This window comes from Haliotis asinina, chromosome 8 (genome assembly GCF_037392515.1).
Source record: "Haliotis asinina isolate JCU_RB_2024 chromosome 8, JCU_Hal_asi_v2, whole genome shotgun sequence".
Lineage (NCBI taxonomy): Eukaryota > Metazoa > Mollusca > Gastropoda > Lepetellida > Haliotidae > Haliotis > Haliotis asinina.
The window spans coordinates 21706601-21730074 of record NC_090287.1 but is presented as its reverse complement, the minus strand read 5'-3'; the positions used below and the strand labels follow the sequence as shown (position 1 = coordinate 21730074).

Here is a 23474-nt window from a genome sequence, read left to right as displayed (position 1 = left end):
GTCGTATGAGACGGTTTGCCTGATTGGCACAAATGACACAAATTGGTTGAGATTTAGGAACAGGATCGCGAAGATCATTGTATGACATCTATGTAGTTAACAGAAGGTAGATGCCTGTGGATATGGATACTGTGCAACGTAATGTGATGGGTACCCGCTAGGTTGACCCAAAACAGCTTCTGCTGCTGCTGCTGCTACTGCTGCTGCTGCTACTGCTGCTGCTGCTACTGCTGCTACTGCTGCTGCTGCTACTGCTGCTGCTGCTACTGCTGCTGCTACTGCTGCTGCTACTGCTGCTGCTGCTACTGCTGCTGCTGCTACTGCTGCTGCTGCTACTGCTGCTGCTACTGCTGCTGCTACTGCTGCTGCTGCTACTGCTGCTGCTGCTACTGCTGCTGCTGCTACTGCTGCTGCTGCTACTGCTGATGATGATAATGATGATGACCACGAATGTCACCCACCTCTGTGTGCAAGGATCACACAAATCATGGCTCCATTGTAATACAAACTTTACTGTGATATATGTTTTGTATTTGATGCTCAGGAGGGTTGTCCGTATTTTGAATTGTATCATTGCCCTCATTGCTACGGGGAAGCACCTGGTTGGAAATACAAACAATCCCACTCACAGGTCCTAGGAGGCACCTTGCAAGGTAACAGCGTCGAATATGCCATAAAGATAATTACTGCCGTTTTTACATGGCATCATTGAACATAAGACGTAACTGAATTGAAAATTCAAACACGTGAATGACTTTCAATGTTTTATGCGTAGACATTGACAACAGTATTACACTCTATGGATGGAAACATGGATGTCTGCGGTGCAAGAGGGATAACTCTTGATTTGGAAGGAAATTGCTCACCGCGATCAATACGAAACCAAATAAAGCGTGTATCTGCGAGGTGTAGGCTAATATGTCTGCATATATCCGCGGTGTGGGGATCTGAATACAACGTCTAGTTTAATAACGACGTTATAATAAGATTTGGAGCATAAAATTTAATTGTACAGTGGAAGCTGCGTAAACCGGCACTCATTGGGGTTGAAGGAATAATCCGGTTAAGACAAGGTGCTGGACTGTAGAGCTGATGAATGGAGCTGAGATTGTATGCCGGTATTGACTACTTGGCAAATGCCGGTTTTGACAGTTTCCACTTTCTAAATTTTTAACGAAATCGTAATTTCGTTGACTATGGTCTTATGATGCTTTTTTTTCATTACTTTGTCTCTCCTCTGTTCACAAAATCTTTTCGTCATATCTGAACTTCAGCTCTATATTTTATATTACGGCACTCACAAGATCGTCTTGAAGTTTCACTTTATAACCTAGTTTTTCTTTTACAATTTGCGTCAGAATTACTTTAAGGCCATTATACAAATTAACATTGTTTATTTTATGCGCCACACTCAGCAATATTCCAGTTATATGATGACCATCAGTAATTACCCATCAATCCAGTGACTGACATCATGAACAACATTTTACGCGACTGGGATACAATGAGATGCATCAACCAATTCAGCGAGTCTGCACATCTGATCCTAGTGGTCGCTTCTTACGATTGGGTGGGTTGGATTTTTCCCATTCTTCCTACACCTTTATTCTATCTGTAGGCAAAATGAGATGTAGGCAGAATGAGAGTAAACCCTGAAGACCAAGTCGAACCCGGATTTTCATGGGTCTCTTGAAAATGAATATCTTTACGTATATAACATATTTAGATTTGTCCAGATAACACTAATATTCCAAGAACTATGAGTTATTGAAGTAGTAGAGACTTAGTTGGGGGCCCGTGGAAAATTTCCTTTCCTTATCATTCCGGTACACGTAAATTGTTTGGTAGTCAGGCTTTGTAAGGCTAATGGCGTGGGATTTTCCCCCGGTGGCATGGGTCATTGCTCATAGTATCAGTCACCGGATTGTCTGACCTGAGTAATTACAGGCTGTCGTCATGAAGAAGGAGCATCGAGTTTGGTGTCAAACAACAAGCACACAGAGGTAATTGTTGAGACTGTCGTATGAAAAGGAGATTTTAAGATTGTAATACTAGTCTCCCTAATATTGAGATTTTGCTGATATTACGTGCTCATTTTTTCGGACGAACTGGCTCAATCGACTTCATTCTCTTCCCGTAGGGGTTACCTCTCACAAACGTAGGAAGATGGGATAAGTAAGGCTAAATAAGTCAAATGTTTCCCGGGCATAGGCGCGTCACTTTTATTTGAGCGCGTAACAATTCTTTTAAAAAAATATATCCCCATCAAGAATGAGTGTCTGTAAGAAGACGTGTGACTGGATCGTTACTCATTAACACATGCTAAACGTTTCCAAGCTGTAGTTTTGAGAAAAAAAATAAAAACGTATTCCTCCCTCATCACTTTTTTTCCATCAAAACTTTAAAAAAAAGTTCTACCGCTTGTCACTTCTGAAAAAAATGTGCCCGGGAAACATTTGTTTTTTATGCAGCCTAACCTCTGTGGGACGAGAACAGATCGACTGATGTTGTGAATTTATCTGCAATGTAGCTAAGAGGTGGAGTGAGAAGTTCTTCTTATCACATATATTCATTGCATTCCTAAAAAATTAACCCACGCCACCCGATCGTAATTTCTTCTCCCCGTCAAATTGACACCAAATAGCTAATTATTAAAAACAGACACATAACAATACCACGAACCAAATTATGATCACAGTTTATATAACATCTAACAGACTAATGCTAACATTCAATAAAAAAAAACCCTCACTAACCCAAATCTACATATATACAAGTGCTCCCTCATTACAACAAACCCGTGAAAATCAAGGTTACAGTTGATCTTCAGTAACCCATGGATGTCTTAAGTGGCGTCTAACGAGATCGGGTGGTCAGACTTGATGACTTGGGTTGCTCATGTACTCGTATCCCAATTGAATAGATCCACGCTGATGATTACAGGATTGTCTGGTCCAGAATTGCTTATTTTCAAATTGCTGCCATACAGCGGAATATTGAGTGTGGCGTTAAACAACAAAATAACCAACCAATCGGTTGACAAGGAATTGTAACGTATACAGTTTCGTGATATGCCACTAACCAGCTAAAGTGCACCCCCAAAATATCTTTACATTATATACAGACACACCACTGTACATGATGCCGATTACAACGTTGGCTTATTATGAAGACATCTTGTCGACGTCTGTATGGGACATAGTCAGTCTGACTCGGGGAATCTTCCAGAGAGGAGTGCTGGAGTCCGGCGGTGACTGGGGCGTGTACGGGGGATACTACTGAAACCATTTGAATACGGTATCATTTACATGATTACATTATGTGCATAGGTTTGAGAAGGTGAGGCTACATTTCCATCATGACAAATAGCAAAGGTACAGGTAGTTAGTCTGATCTTATCTACTGTCTGAATTTCATACCTTTCCAACCATGAAATAACGCCATTAGCTGAACGATTACCCCACAAAGAATTCGTACATAATTCTATTCAATGTACGTAATTTTTACAACCCAAAGGAGAATTATCTAAACAATCCAAAGAAGTGAACAGTAGCGATATAGTTTGGTATATTATCCCGATACTCAGTACATATACTGAAATAATGGAACTGATGCATGTTAAGAGTTAGTCTCCCTTTCTCTTGAACCAGTCCTTTTCCGCAATGCTTAAGCCCTAAACGATGCAGATGTAGTTTAGGATTTTTCTCATATATTCCCCGGGGCTCCTTTCAATGTAAAATTATTTATTTTTGTTCCTCTCAAAGTTTTCTTCATTCAGAGACTTCGTGAGAATCTACCTCCTCAACACCACCCTCACTCAGTAACTACCACAACCCAGTTCCACCTTGCCCTAAAGGGTATCTACTTACAGCAGCTCCTACGCTCCATGTGTCCTCTAGTGTATGTCCAGGAGTGTAAGGTGGAGGACTAGGAGAAGAATCTGTCTTGTCTTTCTTGGGACAAACAGAGCTGCCGCTTCTCTTCACCTTGGTGCTGTCCGAATACGATCAAATATACCATTAAAGTATTGGATATTCCATTTTGCGGGCAGACCACAAGCCCATGCCAGTGCATATGAGAAAAAGTAACATAAATTATATAGATGGAACATTTCCAAAGGAATGGAATTAGTTTCTTACGTTTTCCCTTAATTTGTTTTCAACATCTGTTTCCTCCTTGGCTTCATCACTTGCATTTCATCAATCTTGAAAATCCGATATCCCCTACATTTTTTGGAATGGTATATGATCATGTTAGATGTGGTTCAGCCCATTTCCATCAATATTATATGATGAAAGGATATTCACATGTTTTCCGCTTGTAGTACTAGCATCTAATGCCAACATCCTATGATAGTATCTGATACCCACATGTTATACTAGTATCTGATGCACACGTTATACTAGTCGTTGCAGACCCGTGAAGGTCCGGGATAGAATAGGCCTTCAACAACCCAAGCTTGCCAGAAAAGGCGACTCTGCTTGTTGTAAGAGGCGACTAACGGGATCGGGTGGTCAGGCTCGCTGACTTGGTCGACATATGTCATCGGTTCCCAATTGCGCAGATCGATGGTCATGCTGATGATCACTGGATTATCTGGTCCAGACTTGATTACTTACAGACCACCCCATATAGCTTGAATATTGCTGAGTGCGGCGTAAAACTAGACTCAGTGACTCACTATTTGTTGCAATCTAATGGAACATCAACATCCAGTCTTTCCTACATAAGCAAAAACGTTTAGACCTTTCAGTAAATTTCGTTATCGGGTGTTTCAAATGGATGTGGACGTGGAGTCAATCTTATCCTATCATTCTGCTAACGGCGATAACAGCTTTGGTCATGATAGTAAGTTATTTATTAGGTTGCTCATAGAAATCTGAATTTCCCGATTTGTTTGTTAACATGCTGCTCACAAATCGCTGATTTGCTTTCAAACGTTTGTGATTACCGTTTGACCTTGAAAGCCACCACAACCACCACGACGATCAGCACCAGAGCAGACAGTGTAGGAAGCACAATAACCAGCGTGATATTTGGGGAATCTGTAACCCAAACAAGTCACCATCTTCACAAAGTATGTTCAGGTATTTCTTACCACGTGGTGGTTACACTATAACGTACATTAACTGACAGATATTTGAAAACAAAATGGACGACGAAATAATATTTTATTCTTTTGGACTTTCATTAGTATTTGGAGAAAGGTGAGATATTTCCCGGGCTTACCATCCGCAGCAGAATCAGGAGCAGGATGATCATCATCTTTAAGAAATGGACGAACAAGGAACTAAGTACATGCCTCTTTTCAGTAGAGTTATCATTATTATTATTTGAGGAGAAAGTCATCAACATCTTGCTACCTAAATGCATGTACTGCATATTCTATTAGTATGGCAGATTTTTGCCTCTGTTTGCGCCATGTTTGTCGATTCCACGAATCCTTTGTACCTTTGCCTTGTAATCAAATCCCTGTCTAACAGAACTTAGGTTTTCGTCTGGAGTTAGTAAGTGTAAGTTGAACAGTCCCTATTGACGTAGGTCATTGATGTCATGTAGATATATGCACATACACAAAACACAGCTATGTGTAACTGCACAACTATATACTCATTATCGGGGTGCATACGGGATTCGAAACGAACTTCAATGATCCTACAAGGGAATTTTGAACAACACTACCAGTACCCATTTGCTAAACCTACGTGTTTTCACATACCGGTACTGCAGTCACTAGCAGATGTTGCTCCTAGACCTGGAGTTGTCGTTCCTGACGGACATGGACTACACACGATGCTGGCAGGACGGTCTTGGTAGGAACCTTTCCCACAAAGAACACATACGTTGTTGTCCTCTCTTGTTCCAGCAGGACATTCACCTATAGAGTACAATATCTGCATAATTTCACTTGATTGGAAAACTGCAGCATAAATCATAGCAACTTACTTGAGTTGCTTTTCTCAATAGTTTCCCTCATAAATATATCACTCAAAAAGTAGGGGATATTGGATTTATAAGACTGATCAAATGCAAATGCCAAAGCCAAGGAGGAAACAGATGATGAAGAGAAATGAAGGGAAACTGTGACCTGTTGTTCCATTCCTTTGGAAGTGTTTCTTTTGCATGGAGATATTTCACTTTTTCTCATATGCATTGTGACTGGCTAGTGCTATGCAAAATTGAATAATACCTGCTTTTTAATGGAATATATATTAGCTCACACAACAACATTATATACTGAAATGACTGTTGTTATAATTGTGTGAATTGATTTCCGAAAAGTTTGAGCATACTTTTTTATGTTCTCTCAATGTGCGTTTTAATAATATGCCTGTGTGCCAATGGACAACACGTCTGTGATGAGAATCGCGTAACTGAATCTAACTAAGAAAATCTAACTAAGTATCCACGCAAAGGCCATGTGTTAGATTCCGACTAAAAAGTGTACACTGACGCCTACGTATACTCATCAGTCAAGCCACATCCTACCACAAAGCCCAGCAGCATCTGTAGGAACAGTTCCGGGTGGGCAGTTGATGTCCACTGCCGTGGTTCCACTGTTGGGGTCCGTCGTGTATGTCTTGCCTCCTAGGTTCACTGTGAATATAGTGTTGCTGTTGTTGACCAGCTGCTGGGCGGATATCTCGAAAGTGGCGACATCAGTGAAGTATGTCTTCAGCTGCCCGGACCCTGTACCGTTAAAGAGACGTGGACACAGGAAGGCGGGCATATCATGAGGGAAAAGGTTGATGCAGGTTTTGGTTGGAGAAGTAAACCAAGGGTGATAGCTCGGGCTAATTTGGAGTTTGATCGACAAGCATACGATGCTGGCACTCGATTGTTCATACCGAGGCCATTAAGCAAAGGCTGGTATCTGAATTAGATCATGAATTATTGTTCTGCTATTTATCATTATTGTGACACAGGAATTCACCGTTTGGATCACATTAACTTGTTGATCTTAAACCGTTTGCATAATACATGCATACCTTTCCGTTGATTGTTTGCCCAAAGGATGGTATAGTTCACCTTATTTTTCTTTCGATATATGAAAGAAAAGACACACCTTAGATGACACAAGATGCAAACATTAGGTTAAGAGAAGGTTAATCAGTTACCGATTATGCATGTAATATTTGTTACAGAAAGTTCCAAAAGTCGGAATATTTACTTACGCGATTTATCTCTGAACACAAGCGATATGTTCATGGGATTATGGCTGTCGGTATTTGACGTCATCACAATGGCCACCGGGGCACCAGTAGAACGCTTTCTTCTGGCGGTGCCAGAACAGAAGTCTACTCGAATCTGGCATGAGTTGTCCTGCGTGCAGTTCAGAGTGTTTGTCTTGGCGAGAAGCTGTGTTGTCAGAGAGGGCCTGATTTGTTCACTGCCGTCACAGGTTAGAGATGGGTACTCCATCTGGTGTTGGATGGTGAAGCCACGGGCACTCGATACAGCTAAAACCGACCATAACAGTGGGTGAGTGTGTTTGGTTTGAGTCCGTCTTTAGCAATATTCTAGCGATATCACGGCGGAGGACACCTGAAATGGGTTTCACACATTAAACCATAAAGGGAATCGAGATGCTTTGAACGATTTAACCACTAGGCTACCCCATCGCCCCGAACGTAACACAATTTATCAGAGGTATATGATTCATGTAACTTGGATCCCTGAGTGTTTACATTATTTGATATTTAACATAACACTGACATAGACCTGAGATATCTTTGATACTTACAACTATACTGAACAGCAAAGGAAGCGCATCCCTGGCTTTTTGTCAAGTTGGAAGACATAAACATGCACACATACTTTTATGAGATTTCATTTTTTTTAAATTGCATTTCTTTTGCTGTTCAGCGTATTACATACATTGTACCACTATTACGCTAAACTTTGCTTTCATGAATAATCGAACACAATAAAGATATATTATATTTTTCCATTTATAGAATCATGTCGTGTGATCAAGCATATATATGAAACAAATACAAAAAAGTATTTCTTAAAGTAATAGATTAAAAGTAAATGTTAGAAATTTACACTGTCAGTGATTAGTTTAGTATCTTTATAAATCCACGTGATTTTGTACGAACTTTAAATTCTAACGACGACTCATCGACTAAAAAGTTCGTTGAAGATTATCGACAAGTTCTTATGACCTACACACCGGAGCAGGCTGGCAGCCTTGCACGGGGGTTGTCTTCTGTTTGATGGGTCCACATGTAGTTGGTCTTCCTTCCACACTCGTACAATGGCAGCACCGGCTTGATGAACATCAGATCATCCCGACACGAGATGGAGCACTGGATCAGGTCGGCAGTCGTGTTGCAGTGAGTCTGGACACCGTATGACCTCAGCAGGTGGCTACAAGCTGAAACACCGTTGCATCTTGTACTAGGGTATCAGCTATAAGATCTTCTTTAGTTTTTTGCAGTGTCATTTCTGAACCGTGATAATGGCACAGACCATGAGTATCTGTGACCAGTGTTAGACGCTCGGCCATTTTAGTGTCAGATTAAGGACTTAGTGGTTAGTAGCAATATCTTGAGCAAAAGGTTTTTGATAAACCTTTTACAATTCTGCTTCAGGTGATATTTTAAAAAAAACTTTTATAAACAGTCTTCAGTGTTATTTTCCCAACTATGATGGATGGTTTGTAAGATGGTTCATTCGACATGAGAGTTTCAGAGAAACAAGGTAATACTCGGTATGGAAGAATTCTGAAAATACCCTGTGGCCGATTGAACCTTTATAGTTACGTGTTTACCTGGGCACTCTTGTGCATTACAATTTTCGGACATGGTGTCACTTCCTGCACACGGTTCCCCATCCGGGTCAGGTGAGGGACTGTTACACTTCCGGTTCCGGGTCATCACTCCTCCCCCACAGGTCACGCTACATTCACCCCAGTCGGACCATAAACTCCATCCACCGTTAACTTAAAACAAAAACAGGTTAATGCATTACATAGCCAATAACAGGTTTCGTCCTCCGGACTGGATAGTTGAAATTGACTTCATGTCAAACATGTTATCACCTGTTTAACTAATCAACTATTAGTTTTCCTAATTACATGAAAAAGTAGGATGTCTCCAAAATGGGTCAAAGAAAAATTGCAGTGAAAAGTAATGAAGTGTAATATATATTTATCCGGTAAGAACATAAAAATAGGTTATTCAAATGTCGTGAGATACATTGATGAAAATAGTAATAGCAAGTACTCAGTGGGGAGTGCATATTCTCCGTACCTATAACCTCTTCACAAAGCTGTCCCCGGTACCCTTGCTTGCAGACACATGTGTAGCTGGAGTAGCTGTTGACACACCTGGCCCCGTGTTGACAGCTGTGATGTAGACAGTGGTCAGGCGCTACCTCACACTGTCGTCCAGAGTACCCATGTGCACAGTCACATCTGTATCTGCCCACCTCGTTCACACAGGTGTGGTTGCCACATGGACTCGACAGACATTCATTAACAGCTACAAAAGAGGAGATTCATCATCATCATCATCATCATCATCATATTGTGTCACATTATCGGGTATCGTTTTATCCACATCGCAAGCCGTCGTTATCGAGTTATAGAGAGCACTTCCCTGTTTCTAAAACGTTTCATGTTCGACGTCATATACAATACAAATGCAGTTGTTCTCTTACAATCACATGTGCTGGGTACAGTTAATCCCTCGGAGTTGACTTCTATGGAAGAGTCGGGTACATGGACGCCACACCCGGAACTGACTTCTCCCGCCTCACTTCCGGTCAAAATCCGTTGAATAATGTTGATGCTACTGATGGTAACTAGATAGTGCACAAATATTAAAAACAAAATTACTACCACGTAACTGTCCATTTACTTGCACCATAGAAAGGACAACTATAGTGCTTATCTGTTGTTTGAAGAACAGTATATTAATCTGGAATCAGCGAAATGATGACGAGAAGATTCCAACCAACGACTAGTGTTATTAGAAATATTATACAATTTGACCTCAATGGACGTGTATAATATTACTTCCCTAAACTAATTAACAAGTATGCTTCCTGGGCAATTTTGACGGGTTTTTTTCGCTTGTTTGGAAGAATGTCTTAATACAAACAAAAAAACCCGAATATACACGTGTAGTGCGGATTGTTGTAATCTGACCTTTTGTGTTGGAGGTCAATGAGACAGTACTTCCGTTTAAGGCCAACGGTGAGGCAATGCTGGAGAGAACTTTCGTGAACCCCTGTTTGCCGTCAGTGTAAACAGTGATCTTTTTCGTGCTTGTGTCAGCTGTTGTTACAATGTGCATCCAGTCATTTTCCTTCACAGACAGACCTGAAGCCACGGAACCACTGAAACATGCCGATACTGGTTTATTTGAACAGACTCTCTGCGTTGTTGAATTAAGAGTCACGTCCGTGTGAAGGACATGTAGTTCGGTAGATTCGCTTTGCTATTGAGCTGGAGCCTCAAGAACATGAACAGTAGGGATTCAGGGATACGTCTTCGGCAACCAATCACTGTCGTGAGAGGCAACCAAAGGGGACAGGGCGGTCGTCGCATGTATCCCACCAACAGAGTTCGATGCTCCTGTATCAAATCAGATACGACTCTTTACAGAGTGCCATTTTGCTGAGTGCAGCGTTGAACAACAAATCATTGACATATTATAATGAACGAGAGTCAGAGACTAAGCCGACTGCATATTCGAAAAACACCAACCTTTTCTAGCCTTCTAGTTTATAAAATGCCATGCCAAGGCATCTAAGCCTGACATGCTTTCTAAATAATACCACAGTATTCCAGTTTAATGAACTAATGACATTAAATCTCCCGTATTGATCTTAAATTTCTGGGGAGGTGGGGTAGTCCAGTGGTTAAAGCATTCGCTTGACACGCCGGAGACCCGGATTCGATTCCCCACGTGGGTACCATGTGTGAAGCCCACTTCTGGTGTTCCCCCGTCGTGATATTGCTGGAGTTTTGCTAAAACCAACCTCACTCACACTTACCTTCCTAATCCAACCGTAATTGAATCCGCTATGTTGACACTGAAACTTTCACCACCATGCCCGTCGGAAATCTTCACCTTCGAGCTACCGTTTCCATGTATCCTTATCCAGAAATACATCGATAGGGATGTAAAATCACCCATAATGTTTCCAAAATCGCCTAACGTAGATTTGTTGACAGAGATGTCGAAATCTGTAAAAGAACTAGGATGTACATACAAAACAGCATGTGTACAGAACAGCATGGCAATTCGCTGTTCCGTTTCAATCAGTCGATCGTAAATTTGAAACATAGACACGTCTGAATGTATACTCGCGATTTCTCAGTTAGCACCCAAGGCCAGTGCGTCAGTTCTAGTTATCATCCCCAATGCGCTTTGGCATGTGAAACGTTTGGTTTAAAGATCGACTAAACTCGATTTTTGGTACTCTTTTTACCACTGCATATGAAAGACTTCTGGTTAGTCATAAACGGAACACCATATTTTTTTTAAAAAAGCAACTTGTGGTTAATTAATACCAAGCGCTTAAAAGTTGCTAAAAATCGTATGCTTCTCTCTCGCCCGCAAACGAAACCAGAGCCCTGCAGTGACGTCATAGATTGAACGATTTTCAGTTAGTTGTATAGAAAATGTGTAGGAAGCAGGAATGTAATATCCTCACATCTTATAGTTTGCCTATATGAATCATAATTCGCACGCACGCCCCAGTGTATGTCGTCTGTATCATTACACTTCACGACGCAAACAATTATTCTGTTGAAAGCTACGACAACTTAATAAAAACAAAATGCAAAAGTTATAGGATCAATGTCAGGCTATTACCTTGTTCGAGGAATGTATCCATCAATATCCACTTAAACGAGTGATATATAATTCATCTGCAGATTTCCCGGGTGATGTGTCGTTTAACAGTCTAATATACGGAAACGTGATGAAAACGTTTCAGGTTTTTCACATTGCTGTATGGTCTCAATCTTTCATCCAAGATAGCACACCTGGCAACTTATCGCATAATGTGCGTCATTCTTTTAAAAAAGTAATTTTGTTGTAGTTAGTATACAATAATGAGCAATCAATCAATGTATTGGCGGTTAATCCTTTGAAAGAATGGTGTTGCTTTTACATAGACACAGACACGACAGAGTGTATTCAGTATAGATTAGTAAATGTACATACATAAACACCATCTTCTGACAAATCCCCATTTAAATCCGCATAAAAGTAATTAATGAATAAGCGTGTTATCGGTTAATCCTTTGATCGATCCTGACACAAGAAATGCCAAATGGGGGCCCTTAGTCGCGTAATCTAAGTGGCGTTAACACTAATTATACCTGTTATAAATTCATTAACTGAGCATCAAGTGAATGATGACAAATAACGTGTAGGTTTATACTACCTAACACGGATTACAACCAAGCGACACCAAGTGATTTTGACAGAATCGTCTATGAAAACAAGGGCTGAAACTCGGAAACTAGGCAAAACAGGAGACAACGCTAAATGATAGGAGATTGGGGAACATATAGCTTTTATTTTTCACGACAGCTGTCGCGATTTCAGGTTTGTACAAACCTGTAAACGAAATAGTTTACCCCCTGAAATGTAGATGAATTCTACATAAACCCTCATATTTAAACCTACTATGACGTCACGGAGACGCGCCGCTCTGATTGGTTTAAATTTCGCATACGGTTGAGAATTGTGCACTGTTGTCAAAAAGGTCGTTTTAAGGTAATTAAAGATCGAAATGAGTAGTTTTAATGAAGGGGTTTCATTTATAACGATGTCAATGAGTGATTTATGCATTTGCACCCCTAGAGTTTATGTGCTCTTTAAACGATCGCTGGTATTATTCTATGTCTAGATATGCACTTACCTACACAATGTTTAATGTTGTTTGAACCCTGATTCAGTGTTGACTGACCCAACGGACATGATTTACACGCTGTCATACCACGAATGTCTTGATAGGTCCCTATAGGACAGGGTTTACACGGTAACAGGCCGGACCCAGAAAAGCGCCCTGTCTGACACATAGCTGCAGAACAAAGACGCACTTTAAAGATATATCAAGTCTCAGTTCCTCTAGGCATTGGGATATGTAATACAGATCAAACAGAATCTGAGGAAACTGAAAGAATACACGTATTACATATTATTCTTTCTCAGTTCGGTTTGTACAATTACTGACATGCTTGACCTATTAAAAACACCTTGCACCAGGAGCAAAATCTTTCGTTAGGAATCAAGTAGTTAATATGATAATTAGTTAGGAATGCATTGAATATTCGGTGATGACACAAGGCGTTGGCACAACTGTGACAATTGCATTTCCCTGCCATGCAAGTGTTATAGCGAAATGTAACACGAAGCAAAGGTTAGCACCAACGTGTGTTGTTTGAAGAAAGTAACTTGTCAACCTAGTGCATAACAAAGGCATTACATGAACACCAACATGTCAACCCACCTATACAGTCTTCCTTCTTCCTGCTGCCTGTGGACTTCGTAGAAAAGCCATCTGGGCACCTCAGACACGTGGAAGCAAATCCACTGTCTTGGTATGACCCTAAGGGACAATCAGCGCAATCGTTGGAAGTTTCGTTGAACATCGTTCCAGATGGACAACCGGCTGTTTGAAATTGAAATTACATTTATCTCCAAGGAAATGAAAATGTAATGACAACAAATAGGTGTAATGTACATTAAGTCGTGTAGATCACTATCTGGTGTGTTCGCTATGTTGGGCAAAACATGCACGTTATAACCATTTTGGCTAAAGCACTCTCTCAAAAAATGCCACGTTGGAGGCTCCAGGGTCTCTGACGTACTGTCTTCGCCCCAAAACTTCTGCTGATCCTCTAATGCGGGTGTGTCAGTGGATCTGGACTAATCAGGACAGCCTCATATCCATAGTGCTTTGCCTGTCACAACCTGTCACAACCTTACCACTTACTGTGGTAAGCTAGGCCCAGTTTCCCAAAGCGATCGTAGCGCTATGACAGTCGTAAATCTATGTTAAGTATGGGAGTTACGATCATTCTTGCCATAGGGTCGCTTCTGGAACGGGGCCCTGGGTAGGGTCATACTTTTCTGTCTCGGAGGGTTTTTCAAGTGTGGGCTTTGCTAAATCAGCGATTGTGAGCATCCCATTTTGACATATGTGTGCATGTGCATCATGTACTGTTTACGCATCACGTGAACATATATTGATAGTAGATGCTGGATTCAGATGCAGCGTCCCAGTATTGTTAATGTGTACCTCAATCACTTCCCTTACCTTTTTCTGTAGTATATATTATATGGTTCAAAAATGCAATTCCTTCTTTGATCTTTATTTTTATTCATAATGTATGTGGAGCATGTGTGTTGAGGAAATGTGTAAAAAAAGAATTTAACTGTTCAGCAAACATTAGTAGACTGACTATAGCATGGAAAATTGTCCTCTCGAAAGCCTATTCTGCAAATTTAAAAACTAGTTTACAGAACTGGAATTTAAATCAATAATCCAGAATTGCACAATACCACAGTAAACACTTACCACACGAAGCAGTGCGATATTTTGGTGTCATGCCTTTTCCACAGAGAAAATTTGGAATGCCAGGGGCGTAGGAATCATTCTGCAGTTCTAGCCCTGGAACTCCAACATCGAGGCTCTTAGACTGAACAGCCTTATCTATTGCTGCCTTGATTCTGTCGAATGCAGCTTCGCATGATTTGACGACAACGCTGGCGTTTTGCCCGTTCTCCCTATATGGCAATATGACGTTAAATTCAACTATGACGTTGACTTTGGCGGCGCGTTTACGGCGAGATATTGTACCGCATTTCACGCTGACGAACTCGGCCTTACAGTCCGGGACAGTTCCGCCACATTCTTCCTTGAACAAAGGGTTGGCCTGGAGCATCTTAATGAAGTTCTCCTTAATCTGTTGGTTGGCTGTGGCATCAGGACAGTCACCGCTGTAGTAATACAGCTCGGATGGCATCATCATGGATCCAGGGCGTCGCTTCACTAAGAATAGATGCATGGTCACATAAGGTTTTTGATATATCGGAAACTTTAATATCGCTATTAAATATCGCTCTGCTGTTAACGCATCCTACCAGATCGTACCAAGTCTGTTATAGGTTTTAGAGTAAATCTATTTTCCTGAAGTAACACTTCACTCATTCCTTTGTCAGCCGTGACTTCAATGATTAATTACGCAATGTAAATGTTGACAAAATAATTTTGAACCATATGCAAATCATAGGATATCAATTATGTATACATGTACTCTACTTCATTACTTTCGACAAGATAACACAATGAAGCACACGTTAACATACCAGTACAATCCTGAATGTCGTCACTGGGGCGCCACTTTCCGTCTGACTCTCCACAGACATACTGGGCGGGCACAGATCTCGGCACATCGAACTTGTCATTGCACTGCATCTGGCACATCTTCCCATGATTCCAGCGATCACATGCTAGAGCGCCATTGAGAGGTTCCCTCAAGTCCGGGCAGTTGTTGACTTAAGGAAACCAAGATAATTCACCTAATTCACTAATTCACCTCACAATTGAGAACTAAATACATGTCTAACAATTTCAACCTACAATCGTGATACGAAAGCATACGTCAGAAGTCTTGGAACATGGCGTTTTGAAACCTTTGTCAAGATCAGTTTATTCCTGTCTCATGAGTTGGGATATTTTTCAAAAGAACCCTTGTAATAAGTTCTTTTATGCTGTTAAAGAAGGAGTGCCATTAACTCCATATGCAAGTAAACAAACTGAATTTGTCAGTTTCCTCGCTATACCCACAGAGTCACTTACCAAGAAAAATAGTAACGTTTGTGAAAAGGTGTTTATAATCTCGCCGTATGTCTCAGGATATACAACGTCTCCAGATTATAAGGGCGTAACATACTGTTCTCGGGTTCTACGGTTTAGTTTCACAGTCACGTTTGAGAACATAAACACAGCTGTTGACAAGTTGATGATACAAATGAAGTGCATAAACGAAACCATTCACATCAACACATCAATGACTAGGTGCTGACATCTTCAAGTCTATAATGAGGTTTGAGAGCATAAGCCGCTGCTACCAAGTCCCATGTTAACAGGTACATCTCTAGTTTGCTTAAACTGCAATCATAATACTCCTTTTATAGTGTACCTAAAATGTTTGGATCAGTTCACAACAAAAGACCTCAACCTCCATTGTCAATACATCATATATCGGAAACATGCCTTGAACTATTGAGGTGAGTTCTAACACAGGGTTTACCTGCTAGTTGACTAGCAAATATCCAAATATCTGTATTCGAGTTACTCACTTTTACAGTAAGGTTCCAGAGTATCAGCCGGCCATGTCCAGTGAACCCTTGGGGGCGTTCCAGAACCAGGTCTTTCATCGCATAAGATCCTGCTTGAACCCTCCAGTGGGTAACCCGACTTGCAGGACATTGTGCAGGTGTCTCCGTAGGTCATGTCATCAGAACACGAGTACAACAGAAGATCTCTTCCAGACTTGTCTAAGTTGGGGTCGTCACACTTCAGAGCTGAAGTATTATGGGAAAGTCTCACGAACAGAAAGTCCTAGAAATTTATGTTAGGTATTTCAAATTACATTCTGTTGTTCATTGGCAATTTAATATTTACATGATCTCCAACAACTTCTTTTAAATAAATTGTGACAATCTGGTTGATGATAACATTTTATACCATTTTATATGTTGTTAACGTATAAGTTTCTCTTGCCGGTCTCGATATGGCTGGAATAGTCTGAATGTGTCTATAAACTCACTCGCTCACATACATTTTCAGAATCAAGTGAATAGGGGTAAAAAACAACTATATGAAAAATGCCAATTTTCTTCACAGTCTCACTTTTGAAAACATATACTGCAAAATCAACATGTTATATCGAAAAGTGGCCATGAATGAAATCCTTTTTTGAATAATCAAAGTGAATTCATATTCCCTGTTCTTAAGAGGGAATTATCATTTCGTTTATGAGGTATGCACTCACTTTTGATGTTAACTGTGAAGCTGCAAGATGCTGTGTTTCCGTCTTGATCAGTAGCAGCAACGCGGACAGAGGTTCGACCAGGAGGGAAGGCATACCCGGAAGACGGAATGCTCTTAATTGTTGGAGCCACGCCAGAGTTGTCCTTGGTTGCTGGGTCTGTCCAGTTGACCGCCCTTGCGCCGCCCTTTTTCACAGCATACGTTTCAACGTCAGCGGGACAACCATCAACAAACTCTGGTGGTGTAGTATCTAAAGACATCAGGTAATAACTTAATTTTCTTGTGCACATATTGGGCGACTTTCATGACGCACAGTAAACGATACATGCTCTTATAGGGATATCACTCATACCCGTAGTTCTGTATATGTATTTTGACTAAACTACACATCGATTGGTCAGTTAATCATTATACTCCGAACTCCTGATCATTTTTATGAGAGCTGTTGAATATATATCGAATTATATATTCCTTGAGTTGAGTACCACTATAGTTCCACGGAAAACAATACAATGTCACTTATATGATATAAGCGTCCACACTGAGCTAAACTGTGGGTATTGTATATACCTATGCATTTTCCTGGTGGTGAGAACTCTCCCTTCTTGTTGCAAATGATCATTGGTGGTCCTTCAATTGAGAAACCCCTTTTGCAAGACAGTGTACACAAAGTCTTGTATGTTGGCGGATTCCCCATGCAATAGACATTTCCGTTTGTCACATTTGGTATTGTCGGACACTCCTTTTCTGTAAAATACCAGTACATTTTACTTACATGTACGTATCCTGCTTTGGCACTTTTGCAATTTGCCTCTAACCTTGGATATCCATTAAAACAAAGTGAAAACAACTGAAAATAGCCACCAGTTTGGAGCTGAATTATTACGATCTTTCTCTTACTTCAGTAGAATACGAAAGACATAACCATAATGTGCTCCAGTCAACTTGAACCAGCAGAAGAACTAGATAACCTAAGGGGAACTATGATCTCAGACAAATATACCATAAATTTAAAGTCACCTGCATCTGTTACTGTTCCTCTCTTGTTCTAACTACTTGTAGAAACCAAGGAAACAGCCAACGAAAATGACATGACTGCTGGTGTTGAGAGTTGGTTATTTGTTTGACTAAGATGAAAGTACGCATTGATGGAGCTAAAACATCATGTTCAGGTCGATAACTCTGTATTTCCAGAAAACTCTCTGACGCCGGGGGCATGTCCTTCAGTACCTGAGCTTGTATTTCTCATAAATACAGATTCTGACAGGAATACACAAAACGTGAATAGCTGATATTAAAGAATGATCGTCATGACTACGCCACCACACCCTCAAATAATGATTGTTGTGAACCACCAATGGCGACCGTATCAGTACTCGCACGAAAAATATCGGGCAACCTCATCCTCATACTGGCAATCAGGCATTCACTCCTCAGCATCAGAACCCTCTGCATTTCTCACGGAGTGGCTGCGTCAATTTTGAACAGGACTCTCCATCTCGAGCATTGCATCCAAGGAGGTATCAAAATGTTTGATACCGTGCTCTTTGCAGGCAATGACAGTTCGGGGATAGTGAGTTCTAGCCTTTTATGCTTGAATATCAGACCACGTGGATGGTTATCAAATTGTTGCATTGTATTCGGGTTAATTATTTGCTTAATTAATGTTCAGGCGCATATGAGAAACTGCCGAATCGTTATGTTAGATAGGTTTCAAATGTTTGGGGTTTACAGCTAACCTGTACACTTGAAAGCAGCACTCCATTTCTCCTTGTCACAGACTGACACAGTCGCACCAACTGCCTCGTATCCCTCATCGCAGTATAGCTTACAGGTGGACCCAGAGATCTCTCTTTTGTCGCACTCAACTCGCCCTGTACTCGGCCAGTGGATAGGGGAACATCGTTGCACTGAATTTTTGATAAATTACAATCACTTTAAAGACGTCAATGAGAAAGAATGTTATCTGCATAGTGGAAGAATGTCTTATACATGTCCTCAAGATTTGTTTCTTTAGTTCATAAATGATTTGTGGACACATTGTACGTTTAATCATGCCAGCACTCACTATTACTTTAATCCCCTGTCGTCATACTCCTGTAGTATTACTAAAAGCGGCGTAAAGTCAAACTCACTCACTCACTCAAACACAATTTCTGTAACCAAGACATAAAATCTAAAGTATATTAGCATTAGTTTTAGCAAACCTTTTACTGTGAATTGTATGATACAAGATGCAGTAAGCCCTCCTTTGTCCTCTGTCTTGTATTGTATGAAATGGGTGCCTTCGTCAAACACACTTCCAGGATCTTTTCCCATTATCAGTTCCACTCTTTCAGTCATGAAATGTTAAGAGGATTTAAGCTGTGTACATGTATAACAGATAGAAATTCGGCAGATGAGATGCGGATGGTTGTAGTATGGCCAAGCTGCACAGAATCATCCTGAGTTCAGAACTATTGGTGTCGATACACTACGCCATGACAGACAACGAGACTTATTAGGAAGTCTTGAATGTTAAGGGTCATCGAGAATATGTAAGAGAATTTGGAGAATATGCGAAAGGCAGCTTTCTCAATCAAAAAACATGACAGGCGGGCTGAGATCTGGTGTGGTCATTGACACTCTCTTGATCTACAAGGATGTGAGGTATTACCAAGACCGGGGCTGCGAGGGCACAGACATCTGTAACTGTATACTTCAGACACAATAATTATTCGATATAGGTTATTATAAATACGCAGCAAAGATGATCTTTAACATTATCTGTTACACCCTTGAATTCCTCAGACGATTTAAGATACGTATGTAGACAGAGCAGGTATGGATGAGCCTGTCACAGTCAGACATCAGGCCAATCATCAGCTTTAATCCATTATCCAATCCAATTAGACAACGGACGACAAGAAAGCCCTACCTGTTTGGTCCAACATAGAACGTTTCGGAGAATACAAAGACTTCCAATCACTGCAGCCTTGGAAGCCTGTATTAAACTTTGACCGTTCCAAGCCCATAACCACAACAATGGGGAGACAAGAAAATTGTGCATTGCCTTGTTTTGATCATGCTTCCTGGCATTCTACACAAGAGAAATCACTGGACAAGTAAATGTGTGTTAAATAGCGTAATACGATTCTGTCAGGAAGAGCCCCACCTTATTCAGAGCATACAGTGTCATTATATTTGATCTACTGCCCGAAAGGTTTCTTTATGTAAGTTTGTTGGTACCCTGAATTTATTTTCCGTCCAATCAATAACACCAAAACAATAAATAAATCTACACTGCATAGGTGCACTCCTCAAAAGAACAAACGCAAAATGAAATTAAATAATGATACTTTCAAATTTGTACACATATGTAAGCTCAAACATTTTTAGGGGTTCGTTTCTGGAATGCTTGAAATGCTTGATCCAAAGGCAACCAAAAATGAATTCGAATGGTTTTATCAATCAGGATTGTCATGAAATGCGTGGATATCATGCAACACGAATATGAGGGACAATGATTGTTTCTCATGTGCATGGGTACATGTGACTATAAAAGACTCAAATGAATCTCACAATTTCAACCACGATCTTTGCAAGTACTGTACACAAACGTCTGGGACGTCTCAACGCTGCCGATCGAAATCAGGCAATTGGGCGATTGTAAGCTGGCGAATCAAAGCGTGAGGTGGCAAGGATCGTCAACGTTCATCCCAGCACAATAACTCGATTGTGGGGTCGATTTCATCAAACAATTTCGACAAATGAACGTCCAAGATCAGGAAGACCTAGAGTCACCACACCTGCCCCAAAACGGAACATCCGGGTAACCCACCTATGTGACCGCGATCGTAGCGCCCGGGACACAGCACAAGAACAGTTTTGAGTCCGAAGAGTTTCCGATCAGACAATCAGGAACCGTCTCTGAGAAGTAGGAATACGTGCCAAACGCCCCCTCCTTGACACGACTACCTCGACGTCGACGAGTGAGATGGTGTAGCACGGTGCTGCCATGGAATCTGACAAACTGGAGGCGCATATGGGTTAGCGATGAATCCCGTTATCTCCTCGGGAGACGTGATGGTAGATGATCTACAGACGACGTCATGAACGTTTTGCTCCTACCTGCATCAGACAGGTGGACAGATTCGGTGAAGGCAATCCAAGGCAATCTGGCGGCCAGTCGATACATCGACCAGATTCTCCGTCCTCACGTCCTTCACCTTGTTGATCGTCAACTTCAGCTCTTCCACAGGACAACGCCAGGCCCCACACAGCACGTGCCACCGTGGACTACCTGGCCAGTAACAACATCAATACCCTCCCCTGGTCCTCCACATCCCCGGATCTAAACCGTATCGAACACCTTTGGTATCAGATCGATAGACGGGTGCGTCGACGCCGTAATCCACTACAAAATCTTCAACAGTTGTTCCACATGCTGCAGGAGGAATGGAAAAGAATTCCACGACAAAACACCCAACGACTGATTCGATCTGTACCCAGGAGGTGTCGGGCAGTGGTACCAGCTGGAGGTGGTCATACGAGGTACTGATTTCAACACAGCCAGGTGGAAAGCCAGGTGTAATGACTGTGATGACTGTTATGCTCATGAAATATGGACAAGATAGCAATGCATTGCTCCACAAACTTTCATTCATGCGTCTTTGTTTTCCGCCGATCTACACGTCCTTGAATAACACCAAATTTTCATTGACATTTGGGGTTTGCGTTTCTTCTTTTGAAGAGTGTATTTATGGCTTTGACCTTATCACAACTGGTCAGCCTAACTCTAACGCGCATACCTATGTTCGTTTAGAGCTCATCTTCCACGAGATTTCGAAAAACTCTAGCCGAAAGTAAACTGACCGATTCTCCCGTAACATTTCACTGTTACAATTTCCAAACTACTTTTTCAAAACATCTCCTTGGGGAGTCTTATATGTCAATGACATGTTTGTCATTTGAGTTTAATCTTGTTTGGTATTAATTGTTTTAATGGTCTAACTTTTTCTTTTTGTCAAAATTTTGAACTTTACCCCTCATGGAATCAAAATGGGGTTTTGTCTGCAGTGGATGTATATCATCAATCAACACACAATAGCCTTGTCCATGTCAATACCATCAAGCATATAAAATTTTCACTTTACCATGCGCCTTGACTATTGTTTTTCACATCATCTGCCTACCGTTTGCTGCCATCCTCTGGGTCTGTAGCAGTAGGTGTAGGCCACGTCACGTGTGCTGTCGTCGTTCCTGTCTCTGCTGTAATGTCACTCACTTGTGGACAGGTGATCGTTGGAGGTGTGTTCGGCGGGGGACTCTCTGTTGTGAAACATCGTAACAGGTGATATGGACACGTTTGGTGTTTTTTTAAAGTCTGTCTCGGATGCTTGTGATTTCGTTATACACAATCTATGTAGAATCGTAAACATATTGACATAGATGCAGGCATAAAACAGTGGTATCGTTATTTTGTTCCTATGATGAAAAAAATATATATACGTTTACAAAGCGTCAGCATATCTTAATATTGAGATTAAAACCAAATTATTAAGAATAATTAACATTAGCTTACTTTTGCAAACAAACATGCAGACCACTTCTGCTATTCCTGTAATAAGTCCAGTTACGGCTCCCATTATAGGCGCTACATACTGGATTTGACGTTTGTGTCTGGATATAGCGGCGTGTTCCCGGACGTCGTATACTGAAATAATGTATCACACATTTATTATTACCATGCTGTCTCCAGCATATGGCAAGCAGACATGCAGTTCGTATCTAATAATGTATAGTAACATAGTCATCATATAATGTTGTTATCTCAACATGCTATCTAGTTTGTATTTCACGGTTTGCTTATTAGCGTTCAGTTACGATATTCCTAGGAAAACTATTGAATCACCTTGTGTCCATGTGGTGTCTTCGTTACATATTATGACTCGCATGGTTCCTAAAAATCTACATTTGGTTCCTGGAAGAACCCTCCTGATGACGGTGTCCGTTTTTGGAAACACATCCTTGCTACAAGACCCATCAAACGTCTCTGGCAACCTGCATCCAGTGTATGTAGCCTGGGTAATCAAACAAAAACAGAAAGGGTCCTTATCCACCTTTGTAGATCTACGACATTAGCATGCCTAAGATTAACTATAGAGTTACTCTAGGTCGTAAAGTTAAGAACGCTTAATTTGTGGTTCCACATCCAGCTCCATTATTTTTTAGCCCTTGAAATTCGATAGTGAAAATACTGGGACCATTTTCACATAACTGGTAACAAAATGAATGTATGTTACACATACGTGTTATGATGTTTTATGACTTCCATTATTCACTTCGTGGTTTGCAGTAAGAATGGATCATACCTCAGTGATATTTGTATAAATTAAGATCATCGCTGTAAATATACAAGCAGCCAGGAAACGCGATGTCCCTGCCATGACAGCCCTGGAAAC

General features: G+C 41.0%; 1 protein-coding gene across 2 annotated transcripts; it reads right to left on the bottom strand.

Annotated features, from left to right (window-relative positions):
* Positions 1–763: 763 nt before the first annotated feature.
* On the bottom strand, positions 764–23460 carry LOC137294844 (sushi, von Willebrand factor type A, EGF and pentraxin domain-containing protein 1-like). Of its 2 annotated transcripts, none has more exons than XM_067825971.1 (26): positions 23385–23460; positions 22925–23093; positions 22595–22726; positions 22206–22341; positions 19239–19363; positions 18771–18941; positions 17602–17778; positions 17033–17281; positions 16338–16562; positions 15342–15530; positions 14551–15024; positions 13480–13641; positions 12889–13050; positions 11008–11200; positions 10157–10347; positions 9667–9810; positions 9258–9488; positions 8777–8947; positions 8177–8380; positions 7176–7460; positions 6490–6690; positions 5720–5878; positions 5230–5265; positions 4952–5045; positions 3870–3993; positions 764–3275 (listed from the first exon to the last, which is right to left on the bottom strand). In XM_067825971.1, exons 1-26 carry the CDS (start codon positions 23457–23459, stop codon positions 3165–3167), a joined length of 4590 nt encoding a protein of 1529 aa, XP_067682072.1. In that variant the 5' UTR covers position 23460; the 3' UTR covers positions 764–3164. The 2 variants fall into 2 exon arrangements, with proteins under 2 accessions (XP_067682072.1, XP_067682073.1); XM_067825972.1 differs by having other exon boundaries at positions 3194–3278; positions 23385–23459.
* Positions 23461–23474: the final 14 nt, after the last annotated feature.